The following is a 24,861-nucleotide window of genomic DNA, read 5'->3' on the forward strand; positions in this document are numbered from 1 at the left end:
GTTGAAGTGTTTAGAAACATATTCTAGTCTTATTTACAATAAAAGTGACTCCAAAATGACACAATACATTATTTACCATTAATTTCTATTGGGCAAAAAATGATCTGAAACAAAACCAAAACGAACTGCAAATGCATCCAGCAAGTTTGTAGAGTCGCAAGCTTGATTTAATCATTGCATGCTAGGAATATGGGACCAATTACTAAACTTTTGACTACTTCATTTCTAAGAATCTTTAGGTGTCAATCATTTTGATCCCTACCTTTTTGAGGAAAAAAGCATGACTTGTTAAACAAAAATCTCTTCCTCTATGCAATTGTATTAGTATAAAATAATACAATTTATTTTCTACAGTCAAGGGTGTCAATAATTTTGAACCCCACTGTACGCATTCAAAGCTCTGTTTCACAAATGTAAGAATGTGTGACATGTTGAAGGCAGAGTTTGGGGTTGGCATTAATTTCAACCTGGTACTGTGTGTAAATAATATCCATACTGCATTCAATGCTCTGTTTCTGTCTGCACAGGTTTAAGAATGGGGGACAGTTTGATGGCAGAGTTTGGTGCCGCAGCTTCCTATCTGCGTAAGTCAGACAAGGAGCGTATGGAATGCCAGACTAGACCCTTTGACATAAAGAGAGAGTGCTATGTGCCAGACCCTGAGGTTGAGTACGTCAAGGCCACAATCACCAGCAGAGATGGGGCTAAAGTCACCGTTGATACTGAGTTTGGAAAGGTAAATATTTTACTATTAAAAATATTTTGGTCATGTAGTGTATGTGGACATCTGTTTGTCGAACATCTCATTCCAAAATCATTGGCATTAATATGGAGTTGGTCCCCCCTTTGCTGCTATAACAGCCTCCAGTCCACTGGGAAGGCATTCCACTAGATGTTGAAACATTGCTGCGGAGACATGCTTCCATTCAGCCACAAGAGCATTAGTGAGGTCGGGCACTCATTAGTGAAATCAGGCACTGATATTGGGCGATTAGGCCTGGCTTGCAGTCAGCTTTCCAATTCATCCCAAAGGTGTTCAACAGGGTTGAGACCAGGGCTCTGTGCAGGCCAGCCAAGTTCTTCCACACCAATCTTGACAAACAATTTCTGTATGGACCTCGCTTTGTGCACGGGGGTATTGTCATGCTGAAACAGAAAAGGGCCTTCCCCAAACTGTTGCCACAAAGTTGGAAGCGCCGAATTGTCTAGAATGACATTGTTTGCTGTACCGTTAAGTTTTCCAGTCACTAGAACTAAGGGGCCTACCCCGAACAATGAAAAACAGCCCCGGGACATTATTCCTCCTCCACCAAATTTTACAGTTGGCACAATGCATTCTCCTGGTATCCAGATTCGTCAGTTGGACTGCCAGGTGGTGAATCCTGATTTATCACTCCAGAGAATGTGTTTCCACTGCTCCAGAGTCCAATGGCGGCAAGCTTTACACCATTACAGCTGACGCTTGGCGATGCATAGTGATCTTAGGCTTGTGTGCTGCTGCTCAGCCATGGAAACCTATTTCATGAAGTTCCCGACGAACAGTTCTTGTGCTGACGCTGCTTCCAGAGGCAGATTGGAACTCGGTAGTGAGTGTTACAACCGAGGACAGACCATTTTTACGAGCTACCCTCATCAGCATTCGCCGGTCCCGTTCTGTAAGCTTGTTTGGCCTACCACTCCGCGATGAGCTGTTGTTGCTCCTAAACGTTTCCACTTCCCAATAACAGCACTTACAGTTGACCAGGGCTGCTTTAGCAGGGCAAAAATGTGACTTGTTGGAAAGGTGGCATACCCTACGACAGTGCCAAGTTTAAAGTCACAGAGCTCTACTGGAGATTGCATGGCTATGTGCTTGATTTTATATACCTGTCAGCAACAGGTATGGCTGAAATAGCTGAATCCACTAATTTGAAGGGGTGTCCACATTGTTGTACACTATATATATAAAACTAAGAGCAGAATCCTGATTTGCCTGACTCATGCAAATCAGGCATTACATGTCGATTGATAATTTGTGAAAAATCAAGATAGGATGTCTCAAAAGTGAATACCTCTACACCTTGAAAATGAAACAAAATCATTTAATTTGCCCATCTTTCAGACTGTTACTGTGAAGGAGGATGACGTTCACCCCCAGAACCCGCCAAAGTTTGATAAAATTGAGGACATGGCGATGTTCACCTTCCTGCACGAGCCTGCTGTGCTGTTTAACCTCAAAGAGCGTTACGCAGCCTGGATGATCTACGTAAGTCAAGCCTGACTGCTAATATCTCCATTAAATCAAACATTCATTCAAATGAATGAAACTAAATCTGCATCTCCCTCGTCTTCCACAGACCTACTCAGGGCTGTTCTGTGTCACTGTCAACCCCTACAAGTGGCTGCCAGTGTACGATCAGTCTGTTGTCAATGCATACAGAGGCAAGAAGAGGACAGAAGCTCCTCCTCACATCTTCTCCATCTCTGACAATGCTTACCAGTACATGTTGTCAGGTAAAATATCACTTTTCCTTTTCATCTACATTGGCATATCAAATACTTTTTGTATAATGACACATTTACTGATACTTCTCTTTCAACAGACAGGGAAAACCAGTCTGTTCTTATCACGTAAGTACATCAACCAAAGGTTATATTGATTTGAGGCTATTTAAAATTAAGATAAATTCTGAGACGTTTGTATTTTCAATCACAGCGGAGAATCCGGTGCTGGAAAGACTGTGAACACCAAGAGGGTCATCCAGTATTTTGCCAGCATTGCTGCTGTCAGTGGAAAGAAAAGCGCTGCAGAAGAAAAAAAGGTAAACAGAAAATAGAATGTCCGAAAGCTCAAGTCACTTGTCCTTGAAAAGAGTAGCAATAAAATAACTATAACGAGGCTATATACAGGGTGTACCAGTACCGAGTCAATGTGCGCGGGTACAGGTTATGACCTGCCGAGCCAGTTGCGGTGACACAGGAGTGCCGGTGGAAAGTTATTTTAGGACATCGGACATGACAATGTCATTAATACCTGCTAAATACAGTGCCTTGCGAAAGTATTCGCCCCCCTTGAACTTTGCGACCTTTTGCCACATTTCAGGCTTCAAACATAAAGATATAAAACTGTCTTTTTTTGTGAAGAATCAACAACAAGTGGGACACAATCATGAAGTGGAACGACATTTATTGGATATTTCAAACTTTTTTAACAAATCAAAAACTGGAAAATTGGGCGTGCAAAATTATTCAGCCCCTTTACTTTCAGTGCAGCAAACTCTCTCCAGAAGTTCAGTGAGGATCTCTGAATGATCCAATGTTGACCTAAATGACTAATGATGATAAATACAATCCACCTGTGTGTAATCAAGTCTCCGTATAAATGCACCTGCACTGTGATAGTCTCAGAGGTCCGTTAAAAGCGCAGAGAGCATCATGAAGAACAAGGAACACACCAGGCAGGTCCGAGATACTGCTGTGAAGAAGTTTAAAGCCGGATTTGGATACAAAAAGATTTCCCAAGCTTTAAACATCCCAAGGAGCACTGTGCAAGCGATAATATTGAAATGGAAGGAGTATCAGACCACTGCAAATCTACCAAGACCTGGCCGTCCCTCTAAACTTTCAGCTCATACAAGGAGAAGACGCAGCCAAGAGGCCCATGATCACTCTGGATGAACTGCAGAGATCTACAGCTGAGGTGGGAGACTCTGTCCATAGGACAACAATCAGTCGTATATTGCACAAATCTGGCCTTTATGGAAGAGTGGCAAGAAGAAAGCCATTTCTTAAAGATATCCATAAAAAGTGTTGTTTAAAGTTTGCCACAAGCCACCTGGGAGACACACCAAACATGTGGAAGAAGGTGCTCTGGTCAGATGAAACCAAAATTGAACTTTTTGGCAACAATGCAAAATGTTATGTTTGGCGTAAAAGCAACACAGCTCATCACCCTGAACACCCTATCCCCACTGTCAAACATGGTGGTGGCAGCATCATGGTTTGGGCCTGCTTTTCTTCAGCAGGGACAGGGAAGATGGTTAAAATTGATGGGAAGATGGATGGAGCCAAATACAGGACCATTCTGGAAGAAAACCTGATGGAGTCTGCAAAAGACCTGAGACTGGGACGGAGATTGGTCTTCCAACAAGACAATGATCCAAAACATAAAGCAAAATCTACAATGGAATGGTTCAAAAATAAACATATCCAGGTGTTAGAATGGCCAAGTCAAAGTCCAGACCTGAATCCAATCGAGAATCTGTGGAAAGAACTGAAAACTGCTGTTCACAAATGCTCTCCATCCAACCTCACTGAGCTCGAGCTGTTTTGCAAGGAGGAATGGGAAAAAATGTCAGTCTCTCGATGTGCAAAACTGATAGAGACATACCCCAAGCGACTTACAGCTGTAATCGCAGCAAAAGGTGGCGCTACAAAGTATTAACTTAAGGGGGCTGAATAATTTTGCACGCCCAATTTTTCAGTTTTTGATTTGTTAAAAAGTTTGAAATATCCAATAAATGTCGTTCGAGTTCATGATTGTGTCCCACTTGTTGTTGATTCCTCACAAAAAAATACAGTTTTATATCTTTATGTTTGAAGCCTGAAATGTGGCAAAAGGTCACAAAGTTCAAGGGGGCCAAATACTTTCGCAAGGCACTGTAGTTAACTAGCGAGATTGCCAATTCAAAACATATTGTGTAGTTTGGCTTGTTATCTAGTTAGCATGTAAATCTTGGTGGGCAAACTCTATAACATTTTTTGGGATATATGCCAGCAAAGCCACTACACAACACAATACATTAATTGCACTAAAACGGTGACAAACAGTGCCCACAAACTGTTAGGGCCTACATAAAGCTGTCCCGAGAGCGGAGGTTTCTTACATTTAGCCTCATAAAAAAAAAACATAGCTGATATGGCTGACGCTACATAAATGTGGTTTCTACTGACTCCTTGTAGATTTGTGTAACTCGATAAAAAGCATTCTTCTTCAATAATGACAAATGCCGTTTTGAGTTTTTAGCCATTATTGAACATTATTACATTTTTGTTCTGTAGATTGTCATCAAAGACTGTCATTCTCTGGATTTATAGTGCTTTCAAGACAACTGGGAACTCTGAAAAAAAACAGGGTTGAATCATGATATCAGGGATCTTTAGGTCTGGAAGTCAGAGCTCTAGAAAGAGATCCAAGTTCCTGACTGGAATTCCGAGTTTGACGACAGTTCAAAACACAATTTCCCAGTCAGAATAAAAAATTTCCCCCCATAGTTCCCAGTTGTCTTGAACACACTGAAGTCTGAGATTTCCCAGTTTTGAGTTCCGAGTTGTTTTGAACCAGGCAGAATCCATGATGGATTTACAGATGGTCCAATGTATTCAACCTTTTCTGGCCCATGGTGTTGCTTGTGAATGTTTATCCTTTTAAGCTTGGAAAAGAGACCATTTCAGACAGATGTTTTCAACCCTTAAACCCAGACTTGGACCACACCCTCTCCACCGAATTGCAGGCAGGGGAAGCAAAATAGTGATTGTTTTGCATCGCAATTAGCCACTCATTCCTTCCATTGTTGAATTTGCGATGTATGACTTTTGTGTAATGTTTATGTCCAATGACCGATGAGCACCAATACGTTTTGTGTATAATTTATCTTCATATGACAGAGATTGAAAAGATTGTCGACGTGATTCATGATGATGACTGCTTGCCTAGCTAGCTAGCTAAGATTTTGAAAGTATGATGTTGACAACAGTCCAATCAAAGCTACTGTAGATATAACGTGATTTGACATCATTTTATCTTTACCTTGAGCCTTCTTGGACAGGCACATCTAATGTAAATCTATGGCAGCAACCTAGGGGGCTTGAACTATCTAGCTCTCCCAATTACAGCGCAACTAGAGAAAATGACCAACGTCTACGCTGTGCTTTCGCTGGTTGCCCCTCCACCACAGGAAGCACTGAGCTAGGTTGAATCAATTTGGACCTGTCTTACTCAAGAGAACATGTTTGTATCCGGCTTTATTAACTAAATTATTAATTTTATTTTTAACATTGTTTGCAAACTGATATGTAACGTGAATTAATTCCAAAATGACATTCAAAATGAGCAAATAAATACATTAGCTAAACATGCATTAGCTAAAACACGCAGAATGATGGGTTGCCACTGTCTGCTGTTGTCTCTCTCTCCTCTGGCAAAGGTCCACTGGCACATGTAGGTGATGCAAACAACATGACCTTTCCAGAATTTTCATTAATGATCAAAATGTTGGTATAATTGCGGAAATAACTCACTAACTAGCAATGTGGCTTTCTCGCGACTGCATGATTGAAAGACCACTCATGCCTGTCAATGAAGGCCTACAATAATTATACTCTGATTTGTTCTGCAGAGATTGGGAGAACAGTGTGCAACACATTGCATCCAGAGGACACTGATCCACTGATGACACACATTGTGGTTATTCTGTGATTCTTTTTACTTGTCCAGTCGGACAACTTAAATCTATATTCTTCTTGTCCAAGCGTTAATGTCGAGCCCTGTGATCATCAATATCTATCCTAAAGTAAAAAATGTTCATGGCTGGTTGAGCAAATAAAATCTAATTTTATTAGTCACATGCGCAGAATCCAACACTTTACAGTGAAATGCTTACTTACGAGCCCCATAACAAACAATGCAGTTTAAAAAAAATACAGATAAGAATAAGAAATAAAAGTAACAAGTAATTAAAGAGCAGCTGTAAAATAACAATAGCGAGACTATATACAGTGGTTACCGGTACCGAGTCAATTAGCGGGGGCACCGGTTAGTTGTGGTAGTATGTACATGTAGGTAGTTATTAGTGACTATACATAGATGATAACTACAGAGAGTAGCAGGGTTGTAAAAGGGGCAATGCAAAAAAAGCCATTTGATTAGATCCCATTTTATTAATGTAGTATTGGTGTTCATTGCAGCATTTTCACATTGTATGGATGTTGATTTCTAGGGGACACTGGAGGATCAAATCATCCAGGCCAATCCTGCCTTGGAGGCTTTTGGTAATGCCAAGACCATCAGGAATGACAACTCCTCTCGATTCGTAAGTTTGTTCTTTGTTTGCAGTCATCTGTTATCTTCTCGATTTGAATTTTATAAGGATAATAATTTTATTAGGATCTCCCATTAGTTGATGTCATGACGTCAGCTAATCTTCCCTTTGGGACTGTGTGCAACAGACCTCGGTTTAAATACTATTTGTTTTATTTCAAATACTTTCAGTGTTTAATTGAGCCTACCAGATAGGTGGGATTTAAACCCATTCAAGCTCAATCAAGCACGAAGGTATTCAAAAAGAAAATAACTACTACTACTTGAACCCAGATCTGGTGTGCTCATTCATTTCTGCTTTTGACAATAACTTTCAGGGTAAATTCATCCGAATTCATTTTGGAGTCAGTGGGAAGCTTTCGTCTGCTGACATTGAGACTTGTGAGTACAATAGTATATTTTCTCAGAATTGAAGGTCTCTTTGACAGGAAACACATTAATACCAAAAGCACTTTTCCATACTGATCAGATCTACTGGAGAAGTCACGTGTAACTTTCCAGCTCAAGGCTGAGAGAGATTATCACATCTTCTACCAGATCCTGTCCCAAAAGAAACCAGAATTGCTGGGTGAGTATTAAATCATCAAACTGTGTACTGAGCAGGCTTGAGGTCCATTCTGAATTAAACTGAACATTTCTGATGAATTCCAATTAAATGATTATGGTGCAGCCAGCGCATGCAGTGTGCTACCCCCCATTCCCAACCGTAAAACTCACAACATAATGTATTGTGATTTATGCCTTAATATTTCCTTTGATCATGAGAAAGTTGCAATTATTTAAATGCCATTTAAGCACACAACATTGACATTTTGATGCACGAAAAACAATCTCCAGGTGCAGTTTTTCTAAACTTGATTAAGACTAATTTGCCGTCCTGTCAATTTCTAATATTACTGTTGTCTTGTTATTTTTATACAATGCCAATTTTCCTAATAGTATCTTATGGTCTATTCCACAGCCTGAACACAATTAAACTGTGCTGTTCAAATATTTTCAGAGATGCTACTCATCACCAGCAATCCCTATGACTACGCCTTCATCTCCCAAGGAGAGATTGCTGTAACTTCCATTAATGATGCAGATGAGCTAATGGCTACTGATGTGAGTAAAACATACTGTATACACTGAGCGTCAAACCCTTAGGAACACCTTCCAAATATTGAATTGCATCCCCTTTTGCCTTCAGAACAGCCTACAATTCATTGGAGGATGGACTCAACAAGGTGTCAAAAGCGTTCCACAGGGATGCTGGCCAATGTTGAATCCAATGCTTCTGAAAATTGTGTCAAATTGGCTGGATGTCCTTTGGGTATTCTTGACAAACACGGAAGACTGCTGAGCGTGAAAAACCCAGCAGCAGTTGAAGTTCTTGACACTCAAACCAGCGCGCCTGGCACTTACTACCATACCCCGTTCTAAACGCACTTAAATCTTTTGTATTGCCCATTCAACCTCTGAATGGCACACATACACAATCCATGCCTCAATTGTTTCAAGGCTTAAAAATCCTTCTTTAACCCATCCCCTCCCCTTCATCTACACTGATTGAAGGTGACATTAATAAGGGATGAAATCTTTCACTGAACTCACCTGGTCAGTCTATTTCATGGAAAGAGCAGGTGCTCCTAATGTTTTGTACACTCACTATATGTGGTAATAATCCAGTTGTATCCAATTCTCTCTCCAATACAAAACAATGGCTTTAATTTGGAAACTAGGATGCCTTTAATGTGCTTGGATTCTCCCAAGAAGAGATTAATGGCATTTATAAGCTGACTGGGGCCATCATGCACTACGGCAACCTGAAGTTCAAGAATAAGCAGCGGGAGGAGCAAGCAGAGGCAGATGGCACTGAGGGTGAGCACTGATTTAAAAACCTCTCACTTTAACATAAAGTCATATCTGAAAAACCTGACGCTCAGAGTGCCTCCTCCAACCATAAAACATTGCCTTTCCAGATATTGACAAAGCTGCATATCTGATGGGCCTGAACTCTGCTGACCTGGTCAAGGGGCTGTGTCACCCAAGGGTCAAAGTAGGAAATGAGTGGGTCACCAAAGGTCAGAGTGTCGACCAGGTGAGTCTCAAAAAAGTTGTACATTTCCAGGAGATAATAATTTTGAGCATAACACTTCTGTCTAGAGTTGCTAATATGTTCATGCCTGTGATTCTCCATTGATGATGCCTTTTAGTCCAAGGCCTGATATGTGTCTGGGAAACTGTCCCAATGCGTTTATCTGGAGTCTATGTTTTGGTAAATAATTTTCTCAATATTTTGTAGGTTAACTACTCCATTGGTGCACTGGCAAAGAAAATTTACGAGAACATGTTCCTCTGGATGGTGATAAGAATCAACCTTTCACTGGACACGAAGAACGCTCGCCAGCACTTCATTGGTGTGCTGGACATTGCTGGCTTTGAGATCTTTGATGTGAGTGATTTGATAAAAGGCCACGTCATGAAACGATTCATCTAAAACATTACAGCTGACAAAATAAACTAACTGTAAACTTCTATTTCAGTTCAACACCTTTGAGCAGCTGTGCATCAACTTCACTAATGAGAAGCTGCAACAGTTCTTCAACCACCACATGTTTGTGCTGGAGCAGGAAGAATATAAAAAAGAGGGCATCGTCTGGGAGTTCATTGACTTCGGCATGGACTTGGCTGCCTGCATTGACCTCATTGAAAGGGTTGGTGTCTTCAGTTTCGCAGTAGTTTAATTTATATGATTGAATCTTTAGGATTTCAAACATTACAAGGGCAATCTTCATAAATGTGCTTCAACAACAAATTATTCTCATATTTATGCTTTTGCCTTAGTATTCATTTATTTTCATTCATTTTCCCCTTTCAGCCCATGGGTATCATGTCCATCCTTGAAGAGGAGTGCATGTTCCCCAAGGCCAGTGATTCTACATTCAAAGCTAAGCTGTATGACACCCATCTGGGCAAAAATGCATGCTTCCAGAAGCCTAGGATTATTAAGGGTAGACCAGAGGCACATTTCTCCCTGGTTCACTATGCTGGCACTGTTGATTACAACATTGGTAACTGGCTGGTGAAGAACAAGGACCCGCTGAATGAGACTGTGGTCGGACTGTTCCAGAAGTCAAGTCTTAAGTTCCTGGCCAACCTCTTTGTGGGCTATGCTGGTGCAGAAGGAGGTACTATGTGTTTTTAATCGGCAAAGACTACAAACCACAGAAATAAATACAAATGTACATGACAATAGTATATTTAATTGATTTTCATTATCATACAGCACCTGAAGAAAAAGCGGCTGGAGGAAAGAAGAAGAAAGGCTCTTCCTTCCAGACTGTGTCTGCATTGCACAGGGTAAATCTGACTTTAAATCAATATACTTCTGATGTTTTCAAATGGCAGAAGATAACAAATGTATTATATTTGTGCTAAATTTGACATGTCAGTTTGTTGTTTTTATTTTTTATTTTTTTATTTTACCTTTATTTAACCAGGCAAGTCAGTTAAGAACACATTCTTATTTTCAATGACGGCCTGGGAACAGTGGGTTAACTGCCTGTTCAGGGGCAGAACGACAGAATTGTACCTTGTCAGCTCGGGGGTTTGAACTCGCAACCTTCCGGTTACTAGTCCAACGCTCTAACCACTAGGCTACGCTGCCGCCCCATTGTGGATTGGCATGTTAGCATTAAATGCCGTTATGACTCGTGAGGTACTGGGAGTAATTTATGGAAAATTCTACATTTGTCATACTTACAGGAGAACTTGGGTAAACTCATGACCAACTTGAGGTCTACTCACCCCCACTTTGTGCGTTGCCTCATCCCCAACGAGACCAAGACTCCTGGGGCCATGGAGAATCCTCTGGTCATGCACCAGCTGCGCTGTAACGGTGTGCTGGAAGGCATCAGGATTTGCAGAAAGGGCTTCCCCAACAGGATCCTGTATGCTGACTTCAAACAAAGGTACAAACCATTATGCATTTCCTGTCCAAAATAAATTCAACTGTTTACCTATTCAAGTGTTCCATTTTTGAAGATAATTACTTTCTGATTTAAATTCAGATACCGCATCCTGAATCCAAATGCTATCCCTGAGGGTCAGTTCATGGACAACATGAAGGCAGCAGAAAAACTGCTGGGCTCTCTGGACATTGACCACACCCAGTACAGATTAGGACACACGAAGGTACGTTCTCTAAAATAGATGAAAAACAACTGCAGCAATTATGGGGTCCAAGAATGACATTAAGAATACAACACCATCAGGTCGACCGGCGCAATGCCACTTGCTGATATACCACTGATCATGCTTACTACATATCATCTGTCAAAAAAATATATACTTGGTGTAGCGCCACCATGTAGTAAATCCAGATCTGGCTACATATAAGATATTAAAAGCATTGTGCACATACTGTTTGAGATAGACCGTGCCAAATGTTTTAAATCTTGGTCAACATGCTAGTTGTAAAATCCATTTCTCATTCTAAGGCTACTTTGTGGTCAATTTGTGCCTTTTTCGCACAGAGGCAAGACATCAACAATCTAAACATGACTATAAACATGGGGGATAACACATTCAAGTTATTTGTGGTCAACTGGCAGAAAAATACAATCCTACCAAATACAAGATGATCCAACCACCACATTATGGCCTTTGTGTCTCATTAGGTGTTCTTCAAGGCTGGTCTCCTGGGTACCCTTGAGGAGATGAGAGATGACCGTCTCGCTCTTATCATCACTGGAATGCAGGCCCGATCACGTGGTCTACTTGCCAGAATTGAGTTCCAGAAAATTGTTGAACGCAGGTTGGAATAAGAGTAGATACAACTTCTGCAGACAATATGGTGGAGGTGGAAAGGGGTGTATAAAAAGCTACTTCTGTTCCATTTCACAGGGACGCCTTGCTTGTGATCCAATGGAACATTCGTGCCTTCATGGGTGTCAAGAATTGGCCCTGGATGAAGATGTACTTCAAGATTAAACCTCTGCTGAAGTCAGCAGAGACTGAGAAGGAGATGGCGAACATGAAGGAAGAATTCCTGAAGCTTAAAGAGGCTTATGCTAAAAGTGAAGCCCGTAGAAAGGAGCTGGAAGAGAAGATGGTCTCCCTTATCCAAGAGAAGAATGACCTGCAGATCGCTGTCCAAACTGTGAGTAACTTTAACTGAACTACCGTTACATTGCTGCACTCAAATCCTTTGTCAAAATTGCCTTAGCTAACTAGAGAAATGTAAAAACAGAGAAAGAGGAGACATGATTTGCTAAATAGGTGTGTACAATCAGCGGAGCATTTGTAGTCTCCAAATATTTTGCCACCAAACAGACTTCTGAGCTTTGGAGAATTTGATATACTTACAATATATTGACACATTGACAGTCAGAAGACACTATTGGTGATGCTGAAGAGAGATGCGAGGGTCTGATCAAGAGCAAAATCCAGCTTGAGGCCAAAGCCAAAGAGCTGACAGAAAGACTGGAGGATGAGGAGGAGATGAATTCAGAGCTGACTGCTAAGAAGAGGAAGCTGGAAGATGAGTGCTCAGAACTCAAGAAGGACATTGATGATCTGGAGCTCACTCTGGCTAAAGTGGAGAAGGAAAAGCATGCCACAGAGAACAAGGTAAAAGTTGTTCTTCATTATTGTATTGTTAAAACTCCAATTGATTGTTTTGGATGAAAACGTAATGACATTGTTTCCTTAGGTTAAAAACCTGACTGAAGAGATGGCAGCTCTGGATGAAATCATTGCCAAGCTGACCAAGGAGAAGAAGGCTCTGCAGGAGGCTCATCAGCAAACGTTGGATGACCTGCAGAGTGAGGAGGACAAGGTCAACACGCTGACCAAGGCCAAAGCCAAACTGGAACAGCAAGTTGATGATGTGAGTCCAAATAGGAAATAAAAAATTACAACAAATTAAGTAATATCCTAAAATAGCCTACAGCACAATATTGTTTAATATATCCTTTATCAGCTTGAAGGGTCTCTGGAGCAAGAGAAGAAGGTCAGGATGGACCTTGAGAGAGCCAAAAGAAAGCTGGAAGGAGACTTGAAGTTGACCCAGGAGAGCCTAATGGACCTGGAGAACGACAAGCAGCAACTGGAGGAGAGAATGAAGAAGTAAGATCACAACCCACAAAATCTAATGAATAATTCCTTTACAGAAAGCTCTAAAATGTGTGCTTTATTTATCAGGAAGGACTTTGAGATGAGCCAACTCAACAGCAAGATTGAGGATGAGCAGGCCATGGGTGCCCAACTCCAGAAAAAACTGAAGGAGCTGCAGGTATTTCAATAGCATTATTGAAAAGGGAATCTTTCTGTTACACTTGCAGAGTTGTAAAGTAACGAAATACATCTACTCTCGTTAATGTAATTTAGTAGCTTTTCCGAGTATTTTTCAAAGTCAGTAATTTTATTCTAGTTGAGGAAAATGTTTTGTAACAGTATTCTACTTTAGGAAAATATTTCAGTAATCCTTGCACCCCTAATTTTAATTGCTTTGAATGTTTAATTTATTTTAAAATATTGCCTTGTTGAAATTCATAAAATAAACTAACTTAGATCCTACTGTACTTTTTCAATTTAATGCATGGAAAATATGTGTAACAACATTCAGATAATTAGCTCATTTTGCTAAGGTTATCAAGCTTAATGAAGTACCCAGAGTACTTTTTAAATTATCTACCTTTTACGTTTACTTGAGAAGGATATATCAGTACTCTTTCCAACATTGTACACTTGACACTTGTTCTGTAAATCGTAATTCCCTCCATTGCAGGCCCGCATTGAGGAGTTGGAGGAAGAGCTTGAGGCTGAGAGAGCTGCCCGTGCCAAGGTGGAGAAACAGAGGGCAGACTTGGCCAGAGAGCTGGAAGAGATCAGTGAGAGGCTGGAGGAAGCAGGTGGAGCCACTGCTGCCCAGATTGAGATGAACAAGAAGAGGGAGGCTGAGTTTCAGAAGGTGCGCAGAGACCTTGAAGAGGCTACTCTGCAGCATGAGGCTACAGCTGCCACTCTGAGGAAGAAAAATGCTGACAGTGTGGCTGACCTGGGAGAGCAGATTGACAACCTTCAGAGAGTGAAGCAGAAGCTGGAGAAGGAGAAGAGTGAGCTCAGGCTGGAGCTGGATGATGTGGCCTCCAACATGGAGCAGATTGTCAAGTCTAAAGTATGTGGTATCACTAAGGAATCAAAACGTGTTATCTGCACATGCTTTTAAATGATGCAATCTAGTGAAGGTGTTCTGTCATTCAAAAAACAAATCTGTTTTTAGACAAACTTGGAGAAAATGTGCCGCACTCTCGAGGACCAGATGAGTGAATACAGGACGAAAGCTGAGGAAGGACAGCGATCCATCAATGATTTCACCATGCAGAAAGCAAAGCTTCAAACTGAGAATGGTATATTAACAAAAAATATGGACATTCACATGAACAGCAACAACAAATAACCAAATAAGTAATATAATTTGAAATAATTAGAATTGCATTAAAACAGGTGAACTTGCCAGACAGCTGGAGGAGAAGGACTCTCTGGTCTCCCAACTGACCAGAGGTAAGCAGTCCAACGTTCAACAGATTGAAGACCTCAAGAGACAACTGGAGGAGGAAGTCAAGGTATTTATACTAAAAATGCAGTGTCAATAATCAACTTCATTTAACCTCCGGCATAATTTGATTCTTTACAAAATGTCCTTACCAGGCAAAGAACGCACTTGCCCATGCAGTGCAGTCTGCTCGCCATGACTCAGATCTGCTGAGGGAGCAGTATGAGGAGGAGCAGGAGGCCAAGTCTGAGCTGCAGCGTGGCATGTCCAAGGCTAATGCTGAAGTGGCTCAGTGGAGAACCAAGTATGAAACTGATGCCATCCAGAAGACCGAGGAGCTTGAAGATGCAAAGTAAGGACGTTTTCTTACTTTTAAGGCTATTCAACCTTGGCTGAATTAGTGACACACAAAAGTACATGAATGATACTTGTACTACCTGACATAGAGCGCATTCGGAAATTATTCAGACCCCTTGACTTTTTCCAATTTTTTTTATTTTACATCCTTATTCTAAGATGGATTAATTGTATTTTTCCCTAATCAATTTACACACAATACCCCATAACGACAAAGCAAAACACAGGTTTTTAGAAATTAATAGCAAAAAAATTACTGAAACATCCGATTTACATTAATATTCAGACCCTTTACTCAGTACTTCGTTGAAACACCTTTGGCAGCGATTACAGCCTTGAGTATTCTTCGGTATGACGCTACAAGCTTGACACACCTGCATTTGGGAAGTGTCTCCCATTCTTCTCTATAGATCCTCTCAAGCTTGGGTGGGGAGCATCGCTGCAGTTATATTCAGGTCTCTCCAGAAATGTTCGATCAGGTTCAAGTCCGGGCTCTGGCTGGGCAAATCAAGGACATTCAGAGACTTGTCCCGAAGCAACTCCTGTGTTGTCTAGGCTGTGTGCTTAGGGTCATTGTCCTGTTGGAAGGTGAACCTTTGCACCAGTTTTAGGTCAGAGCGCTCTTGAGCAGGTTTTCATCAAGGATCTCTCTGTACTTTGCTCCATTCATCTATCCCTCAATCCTGACTAGTCTCCCAGTCCCTGCCGCTGAAAAACATCCCACCACGATGCTTTACCGTAGGGATGGTGCCAGGTTTTCTCCAGACATGACGCTTGGCATTCAGGCCAAAGAGTTCAATCTTGGTTTCATCAGACCAGAGGATCTTATACTCATGTGCTGTCATGTGCCTTTTACTGAGGAGTGGCATCCGTCTGGAAATTCTACCATAAAGGCCTGGTTGGTGGAGTGCTGCAGAGATTGTTGTCCTTCTGGAAGGTTCTCCCATCTCCACAGAGGAACTCTGGAGCTCTGTCAGAGTGACCAAAGGGTTATTGGTTACCTCCCTACAAAAGGCCCTTCTCCCCCGATTGCTCAGTTTAGCCGGGCGGCCAGCTCTAGGAAGAGTCTTGGTGGTTCCAAACGTCTTTCATTTAAGAATGATGGAGGCTACAGTGTTCTTGGCATCCTTCAATGCTGCAGATATTTTTTGGTACCCTTCCCCAGATCTGTCCCTCAACACAATCCTCTCTCAGGGCTCTACAAACAATTCCTTCGACCTCATGGCTTGGTTTCAGCTCTGACATGCACTGTCAACTGTTGGACCTTATATAGACAGGTGTGTGTCTTTCCAAATTACGTCCAAACAATTGAATTTACCACAAGTGGACTCCAGTCAAGTTGTAGAAACATCTCAAGGATGATCAATGGAAACAGGATGTACCTGAGCTCAATTTCGAGTCTCATAGCAAAGGGTCTGAATACTTATGTAAATAAGGTATTATTATTTTTTCTTTTTTAAGAAATTTGCTAAAAACCTGTTTATGTTTTGTCGTTATGGGTTATTGTGTGGATTGATTATTGTGTATTGTGTAGATTGATGAGAAAAATATATAATTGAATACATTTTTTAATAAGTCTGTAACGTAACAAAATGTAGAAAAAGTCAAGTGGTCTGAATACTTTCCGAATGCACCGTACAAAAAAGGCAGATGTCTTAAATATTTCTCATCTATGTTAATCCAGGAAGAAGCTGGCTCAGCGTCTGCAGGATGCAGAGGAGGCTGTGGAAGCTGTTAATGCTAAATGCTCCTCCCTGGAGAAGACTAAACACAGACTCCAGAATGAGATTGAAGATCTCATGGTGGATGTGGAGAGATCCAATGCAGCTGCTGCCGCTCTGGACAAAAAGCAAAGGAACTTCGACAAGGTAAGACAATTAATTAGCCTTCATTATAGTACATGATAGGGGCAGCAGGTAGCCTAGTGGTTAGAGAAGTAGGCCAGCAACTTCAGACTGGAAAACCTGGTGCGAAGTGAGCCGGTAACCGGAGGTTTTCTGACATCATCCTACCATCGCCTGCAGTTGTGCCCTTGAGCAAGGCACTTAACCCCCTATAATTGCTTCAGGGGCACAGAACTGCAGCTCACCCATTGCTTCCTGCAACTGTGTGTCTCGGGGCTTGGGTTGTGACCGTCTTTCCTCTGTAAGTTAATGGACAATAAAGTACATCTTATCCTAATCATATACTGTACTGAAACCACTTATCTTTCCAGGTCCTGGCTGAGTGGAAGCAGAAGTTTGAAGAGGCTCAGACTGAGTTGGAGAGCTCCCAGAAAGAGGCCAGATCTCTCAGCACTGAACTCTTCAAACTCAAGAACTCTTATGAGGAATCTCTGGATCATCTGGAGTCCATGAAAAGGGAGAACAAGAACCTTCAAGGTCAGAGGATATGCATTATTAGATGCACGGCATAGGGGGAGCCCACATTTCATGGGGGGACACGGGACCTTCATTGATTTGAAGGGCACAATTCACAATTGTTACACTGATCTAAAACAATGCATACATCCGCGATGCTTTAGGATAGAAAACAAGCAGCAAACTGCCAGAGAAAGGCACATGGGAATGTATTTGGTTGTCTCTATGACATTCAGAAGCTGAGCCATGACCTTCTAAAGTCGAGGAGTAATTTTTTTTTTTACTTTGTTTGGGAAGTCATCTTCAGTGAGGGCCCAAAAAGGTGACACGTTTTTTTTTGCACAGAAACTTGCTGTTTTAAAATGAACATATCTAGTGACTTTCAGGCTTGATCCCTTCTTGAAATGCAGGTTTAAACTGTGTACTAATTAAACCACAAAGATTATTATCGACATGATCAGTCTCTGTGTAAACTAAAAAGTGGTTAATGTGAACCTAACTCATAGCTAAAAATGTTAAGGAAAGCTATCAAATGTTATTTGTTGCCTAGGCTTTACTGCAAATGACACTCAAGTCCACAGAATAAACAACTGATACTGCAGTTAGCCATGACAGCCTTTATAATAGAACGCATGTGACCACAAACACACACTAAATATTGCACTTGGGAAAAAAACATTGTAAAGTACAAACAAACATCCATTCTATTTCTGCTCTATTTCAGTGACTACGATTATAGTCGCAGTGGTCTAAGGTACAGCATCGCAATGCTAGAGGTGTCACTACAGACCCTGGTTTGATTCCAGGCTGTGTCGTAGCCAGCCGCGACAGGTAGACCCATGATGTGGCGCACAATTGGCCCTGCGTCGTCTGGGTTTATGGGAGGGTTTGGCTAGCCGGGATGTCCTTGTCCCATCGCGCTCTAGCGACTCCTTGTTGCGGGCTGGGTACATGCATGCTGACTTTGGTCGCCAGTTGTATGGTGTTTCCTCTGACACACTGGAGCGGCTAGCTTTCGGGTTAAGCGAGCAGGGTGTCAAGAAGCAGTGCAGTTTCGCACTGCTTGAGGACGCATGGCTCTCGACCTTCGCCTCTCCCGAGTCCGTATGGGAGTTGCAGCGTTGGGACAGTACTCTAACTACCAATTGGATATCACGAAAAAGGGGTAAAAAGTCAAAACAAAAGAAATATTATATAACATTCACTGAGTAAAAAGTAAAATACTCACAAAATGTTACAGTATGCGAAGTTCAACACAACAAAATGTGAGAAAAAGGGAAAGTGTATGGTGTTCCTTGCACCACTATAGTGGCATCCAACTTAAGCCAGGCCCAGCTCCAGCTACACTTGATTCCTGAAACCACTTGTTTAACAAGCAACGCCTCATTTTCACCAAATTCTCTCATTCTGAAAATTAACCACATAGAGGGAAAACATTAGTTTATATCTATATCTATGTTTGGACACCGATTGTGGCCAAATGTATTAATTTTTTTACCTATATTTAACTAGGCAAGTCAGTTAAAGAACACATTCTTATTTTCAATGACGGCCTAGGAACTGTGGGTTAACTGCTTGTTTAGAGGCAGAACGACCTTTACCTTGTCAGCTCGGGGATTCGATATTGCAACCTTCCGGTTACTAGTCCAACGCTCTAACCACCTGCCTTACATTGCACTCCATGAGGAGCCTGCGTGGCAGGCTGACTACCTGTTACGCGAGTGCAGCAAGAAGCCAAGGAAAGTTGCTAGCTAGCATTAAACTTATCTTATAAAAAACAATCAACCTTAACATAATCACTAGTTAACTACACATGGTTGATGGTATTACTAGTTTATCTAGGGTATCCAGAGTAGCATATAATAGATGCGGTGCCTGTTCATTTCTCATCGATTCACAGCCTACTTCTCCAAATGGGTGATGATTTAACAAGCGCATTCGTGAAAAAAGCTCTGTCGTTGCACCAATGTGTACCTAACCATAAACATCAATGCCTTTCTTTAAAATCAATACACAAGTATATGTTTTTAAACCTGCATATTTAGACAATATTGCCTGCTAACATGACTTTCTTTTAACAATGGGAAATTGTGTCAAATTGTGTTCCGTGCAAGTAAGTTGTTCCCCTTGCTCTGCAAGGGCCGCGGCATTTGTGGAGCAATGGATAACAATGCTTCGAGGGTGGCTGTTTTCGATGTGTTCCTGGTTCGAGCCCAGGTAGGGGCGAGGAGAGGGACGGAAGCTATACTGTTACACTGGCAATACTAAAGTGCCTCTAAGAACATCCAAAAGTCAAAGGTATATGAAATACAAATGGTAAAGAGATAAATAGTCCTATAATTCCTATAATAACTGCAACCTAAAACTTCTTACCTGGGAATATTGAAGACTCATGTTAAAAGGAACCACCAGCTTTCGTATGTTCTCATGTTCTGAGCAAGGAACTTAAACATTAGCTTTTTTGATTTTGCATTATTTAAACCAAATTGAACATGTATCATTATTTATTTGAGGCTAAATAGATTTTATTTATATATTATATTAAGTTAAAATAAAAGTGTTCATTCAGTATTCTTGTATTTGTCATTACTACAAATAAATAAATAAATAAAATTGGTCGATTAATCGGTATCGGCCTTTTTTGGTCCTCCAAAAAAGCGTTGAAAAATCATAATCGGTCGACCTCTAGTCAGTAGTGATCAAAACGTCCATATTAGACAAAAACATTTATAAAAAATGATCATCGGATCTATACGAATCAAGTATGTTACCTATTTTGGATTCAAAACTAATTTAGCCTAAAGGTGACTAGTTTGCATCCCTGTATCTTATACAATGTGTGACTCTGTCACTATCAAATCTATTCACTTTCTGTAAAAGAGAATATTTATAATTAAATTGAGTTTATATAAATTATCATAATAAAACATATTTGGTAGCGGAATAACACTTGGGGAAATTTATTATCCTTCGTCTTCTTCTCCTTCTTCTTATCACTAAATAGCATAACCTAGACAATTAAAGATGGAAAATACAACAACATCAGAGATAACAAATATTCTGATGAACAATTACATTTTTCCACAGAGGAAATTTCTGACCTGACTGAGCAACTTGGTGAGGGAGGAAAGAGCATCCATGAGCTGGAGAAAATCCGTAAACAGCTGGAGCAGGAGAAGGCTGAGATACAGTCTGCTCTAGAGGAAGCTGAGGTGAGAATAGAAAACATTTACTGATAGTGAAAGTACCAGAATTTAAATGTAAAATCTTCTAAACTATGGGTGGCTGTGGTCTCATAGGGCTCCCTAGAGCATGAGGAGGGCAAGATCCTGAGAGCACAGCTGGAGTTCAATCAGGTCAAAGCTGACATTGAACGGAAGCTAGTGGAGAAGGATGAGGAGATGGAGATGAATAAGAGGAACCAGCAGAGAGTGGTGGATACCCTGCAAAGCTCCCTGGAGTCAGAGACTCGCAGCAGGAATGAAGCTCTCAGGCTGAAGAAGAAGATGGAGGGAGATCTCAATGAGATGGAGATCCAGCTCAGCCAGGCCAACAGGCAGGCAGCAGAGGCCCAGAAGCAACTTAAGGGTCTTCATTCCCATCTGAAGGTAACACCTCCACACCATTGTGAATTAAAAACATTGCTTGTGCCTTCACAAAAAGCCAAACCACACTGTGAAACAAAATATAGTAAAATCCTAAATTCTCTCTACAGGATTCTCAAATGCAGCTGGATGATGCTCTTCGTGGCAATGATGATCTGAAGGAGAACATTGCTATTGTAGAGAGACGCAACAATCTGATGCAGGCTGAACTGGATGAGCTGAGAGCCATGGTGGAGCAGACTGAGAGAGGCCGCAAACTGGCTGAGCAGGAACTGCTGGATGTTAGTGAGAGAGTTCAGCTGCTGCACTCACAGGTAAGACGGTAATAGATAACAATTCGTGTTCTCCTTAAAATGTCTGTGATTTGAGATTTGCTGAGGTTATATTAAAAGGAATTTGTCATATATATGTGTAGAACACCAGCCTGTTGAGCCAGAAGAAGAAGCTAGAGGGTGACACATCCCAGCTTCAGAATGAAGTGGAGGAGGCTGTGCAGGAGTGCAGAAATGCTGAGGAAAAGGCCAAAAAGGCCATTACTGATGCTGCCATGATGGCAGAGGAGCTGAAGAAGGAGCAGGACACCAGTTCTCATCTGGAGCGCATGAAAAAGAACATGGAGCAGACCATCAAGGACCTGCAGCACCGCCTGGATGAAGCTGAACAAATTGCCATGAAAGGTGGCAAGAAGCAGATCCAGAAGCTGGAGTCCAGAGTAAGTGTCTGAGGCCCAGCTACATAATCTTCTATTAATTCTAAATCATTTTTTCATATTTACAGTCATATTTCTAGCTTTAATATTAAAAGCAGTGGTAACTAACAACGTAAATGGAATTAATGTGTTAACATTCATAATTTCTTTCTAGGTGAGGGAGCTAGAGAGTGAAGTGGAAATGGAGCAAAGGAGGAGCAGTGATTCTGTGAAAGGTGTCCGTAAATATGAGAGACGCATCAAGGAGCTCACCTACCAGGTACATCATATATTTTAATTTGACAGTGCATTATTAACATGCTAAGAATCAAATGCAAGACACACAAATGACAAATTTTTTCCTTTCTTTTTGGGGACAGACTGAGGAAGACCGTAAGAATTTGTCCCGTCTTCAAGACCTGGTGGACAAACTGCAGCTGAAGGTCAAATCGTACAAGAGAACTTCAGAGGAGGCTGTAAGTAGAAAATGTTCCATCATCCAACTAATACATCTGTAATTCTCAAATTGTTGTTTGCAAGAAACTTAACATTATTCACAGGATTTTTAACATTCATATTTAACATTATTCACAGGAGGAACAAGCCAATTCTAATTTGGGCAAGTTCCGCAAGATTCAGCATGAACTGGATGAGGCAGAGGAGAGGGCTGATATTGCTGAGTCTCAGGTTAACAAGATGAGAGCCAAGAGTCGTGATTCCGGCTCCAAGGTCAGTAAAGTTATTTTTGCAAGAGTCCGAAAGGATCATTTGCAAACATCCCATGTACTGTAGATGGCATAAAACGAAACTTTAAGGCATATTTCATCAAATAGCTATTCGCATTATCGTTATTTATATTCCTGTTTCCCCTTTAATTTAATTTTCTCATCCTAAAATTGTTTTAGATTACTCCTAGAATTTGTGCCACAAACAGGTTTAACAATTTTCTGCGGTACATCCTGTAGTTGAAGAGCAGCAATCTATTGAACTTAGTAGGAAATCAATGTATTGCCCAAGATTATCATAATACATTAACAAAGTCCATCAGGGATTAGTATTTTCCTTAAACTTTCTGAAGGAATGCCCCTTTCTTTGTGTGCGTGTTTGTCTACCACTTTGTGTAGCTGTTAGTGATGATGCTAATAATGATAACCGTCATCTGGTAGATGGAAAGGGTTTCCCAAAAGCATTCTCAATTAAATGTTAACTACAAAGTAAACCTACCTGGTATCATGATAATTTGCATCTATCCAGTGGCAATCTTTTTTTTTGCAAACTCCGTAATTACATGTGTGGTACAGAAACACCACTAACCAAACAAGTCTCTTGCTGGTGCCCAGTTGAATTAAATGGTATCTACACCCAAAAATGAAAATGTATTAGATTTTTCCCAGACCTCAAAAGTGGTCTCCTGATATAGTTAAACCATTGTTGTGGACTTAGAACATCCAATTTAGCAGATTGCACTCTGACTGATGTGTAGCTACTTTTCTCCAATTCTCTGTGTACTTTACTCTGGTAAAACACAAGATTAACAAAACATTAGGAAATACAGTTGGCTACATTCTTTCTATGATAAACATGAGAAATATGATGACCATGCATCATTTTTGCAAAAAAAAATATTTTTTTAAACCTTTATTTAGCTAGGCAAATCAGTTAACAAATTCTTATTTACAATGACAGCCTACACAAGCCAAACCCTAACAACACTGGGCCAATTGTGCGCCACCCTATGGGACTCCCAAACACGGCCGGTTGTGATACAGCCTGGAATCGAACCAGCGTATGTAGTGACAACTCTAGCACTGAGATGCAGAGCCTTAGACCCCTGTGCCACCCGGGAGCTTGAAAATGAAGCTTTTTTCTGCTGAATGTGCAGGAAAGGAAAACTATAGCTGCATGACTCTGATCACTCTATTGAAGCAAAAGAAACCTGTGGACTTTCAATATAAATGCAAAACTAAATGGTTTAAAACATTTTTTGATGGTCTGATGGTTTTGAAAATACAGTTTTCTAAAAACTAACACAAACCATTTACCATAATATACATACTGTACATACCTGTTGATGTTTCCAACCATATAATTTTAAGCACACAGTATATGGCAGTATCAAATGTTTTCCTTCACACAGTAATATTTAAAAAAATGCTCATGATCAATCCATCTTCTCTGTCACAGAAAGGAAAGGATGAAGAGTGAGGCCAACAGTTGTGATGCCAGCTCTCAGGTCAGTTCTTTCCATCAAAATAATTATATTGATTATAATTTTCAAATTCCCTCATGTCAACAGCTTCTACCTCAATAGCTTTGTAAGTATTTGATGTCAAACAGCTATACTATCATTCACATGACATATTTTTATACTCACTGAGTGTACAAAACATTAGGAACACCAGCACTTTCCATGACATAGACTAAGCAGGTGAATCCAGGTGAAAGCTATGATCCCTTATTCATGTCACTTGTTAAATCTACTTCAATCAGTGTAGAGGAAGGGGAGGAGCCCAGTTAAAGAAGAATTTTAAAGCCTTGAGACAGTTGAGACATGGATTGTGTATGTGTGCCATTCATTGGGTGAATGGGCAAGACAAAAGATTTAAGTACCTTTGAACGGGGTATGGTAGTAGGTGCCAGGCGCACCAGTTTGAGTTTGTCATGAACTGCAATGACGCTGGGGTTTTTCACGCTCAACAGTTTCCTGTGTGTATTGAGAATTGTCCACCACCCAAAGGACATCGAGCCAACTTGTCACAACTGTGGGAAGCACTGGAGTCAACATGGTCCAGCATCCCTGTGGAATGAGATTAATTGAGGCTGTTCTGAGGGCAAAGGGGTTGCAACTAAATATTATGAAGTATTCCTTATGTTATGTACACTCATTATAAAACAGAATCAAATATGAATTGGATTATTGTTTACTTTTAACTATTTTTTAAACATTATTTCTAAAGCATAATGGTTTCAGTGGTCACTTTCTGTGCAATGGCAAGCAAAACTGTTTTTGTAAATGATTTATTATAAGATTTGATTGTAAGATTTAAACATAAATTAAGAACAGTATTTAATAATAACGTTTTCAGAAGCACATTTTCTCAACCTTTATCTATCTTCTTTGTCACAGAAAGAACATGATGAAGAGTGAAGCACTCAGATGGACCTTTCTGAAAATGTCCTGACTGTACTGCTTTAGTTTTCTATATTCTCCATGCAACATGAGCAGAATAAAG

General features: G+C 40.8%; 1 protein-coding gene across 1 annotated transcript; it reads left to right on the forward strand.

Annotated features, from left to right (window-relative positions):
* Positions 1-535: 535 nt before the first annotated feature.
* Positions 536-23,833, forward strand: LOC109909772 (myosin-7). The gene is made up of 37 exons (XM_031796839.1): positions 536-736; positions 2,102-2,245; positions 2,337-2,493; positions 2,583-2,610; positions 2,696-2,801; positions 6,978-7,070; positions 7,396-7,459; positions 7,548-7,646; positions 8,079-8,182; positions 8,800-8,938; positions 9,040-9,158; positions 9,363-9,512; positions 9,604-9,774; positions 9,939-10,248; positions 10,347-10,420; positions 10,826-11,031; positions 11,131-11,254; positions 11,740-11,876; positions 11,966-12,221; positions 12,449-12,691; positions 12,774-12,950; positions 13,044-13,189; positions 13,265-13,355; positions 13,851-14,240; positions 14,346-14,472; positions 14,570-14,688; positions 14,774-14,970; positions 16,660-16,843; positions 17,191-17,356; positions 20,423-20,547; positions 20,635-20,943; positions 21,051-21,254; positions 21,356-21,652; positions 21,804-21,908; positions 22,009-22,104; positions 22,223-22,357; positions 23,813-23,833. Exons 1-37 carry the CDS (start codon positions 536-538, stop codon positions 23,831-23,833), a joined length of 5,814 nt encoding a protein of 1,937 aa, XP_031652699.1.
* The last annotated feature ends 1,028 nt before the right edge of the window (positions 23,834-24,861 follow it).

Source organism: Oncorhynchus kisutch, linkage group LG18 (genome assembly GCF_002021735.2).
Source record: "Oncorhynchus kisutch isolate 150728-3 linkage group LG18, Okis_V2, whole genome shotgun sequence".
Taxonomy (NCBI): Eukaryota; Metazoa; Chordata; class Actinopteri; order Salmoniformes; family Salmonidae; genus Oncorhynchus; species Oncorhynchus kisutch.

What these genes read in the sequence shown, in the direction of transcription:
- LOC109909772 (XM_031796839.1), top strand. Translation starts at nt 536, where the DNA reads ATGGGGGACAGTTTGATGGCAGAGTTTGGTGCCGCAGCTTCCTATCTG. An exon ending in AAAGCTTCAAACTGAGAATG is followed by an intron (nt 14,473 to 14,569) that starts GTATATTAACAA and finishes GCATTAAAACAG; the next exon opens with GTGAACTTGCCAGACAGCTG. An exon ending in AACTGGAGGAGGAAGTCAAG is followed by an intron (nt 14,689 to 14,773) that starts GTATTTATACTA and finishes TGTCCTTACCAG; the next exon opens with GCAAAGAACGCACTTGCCCA.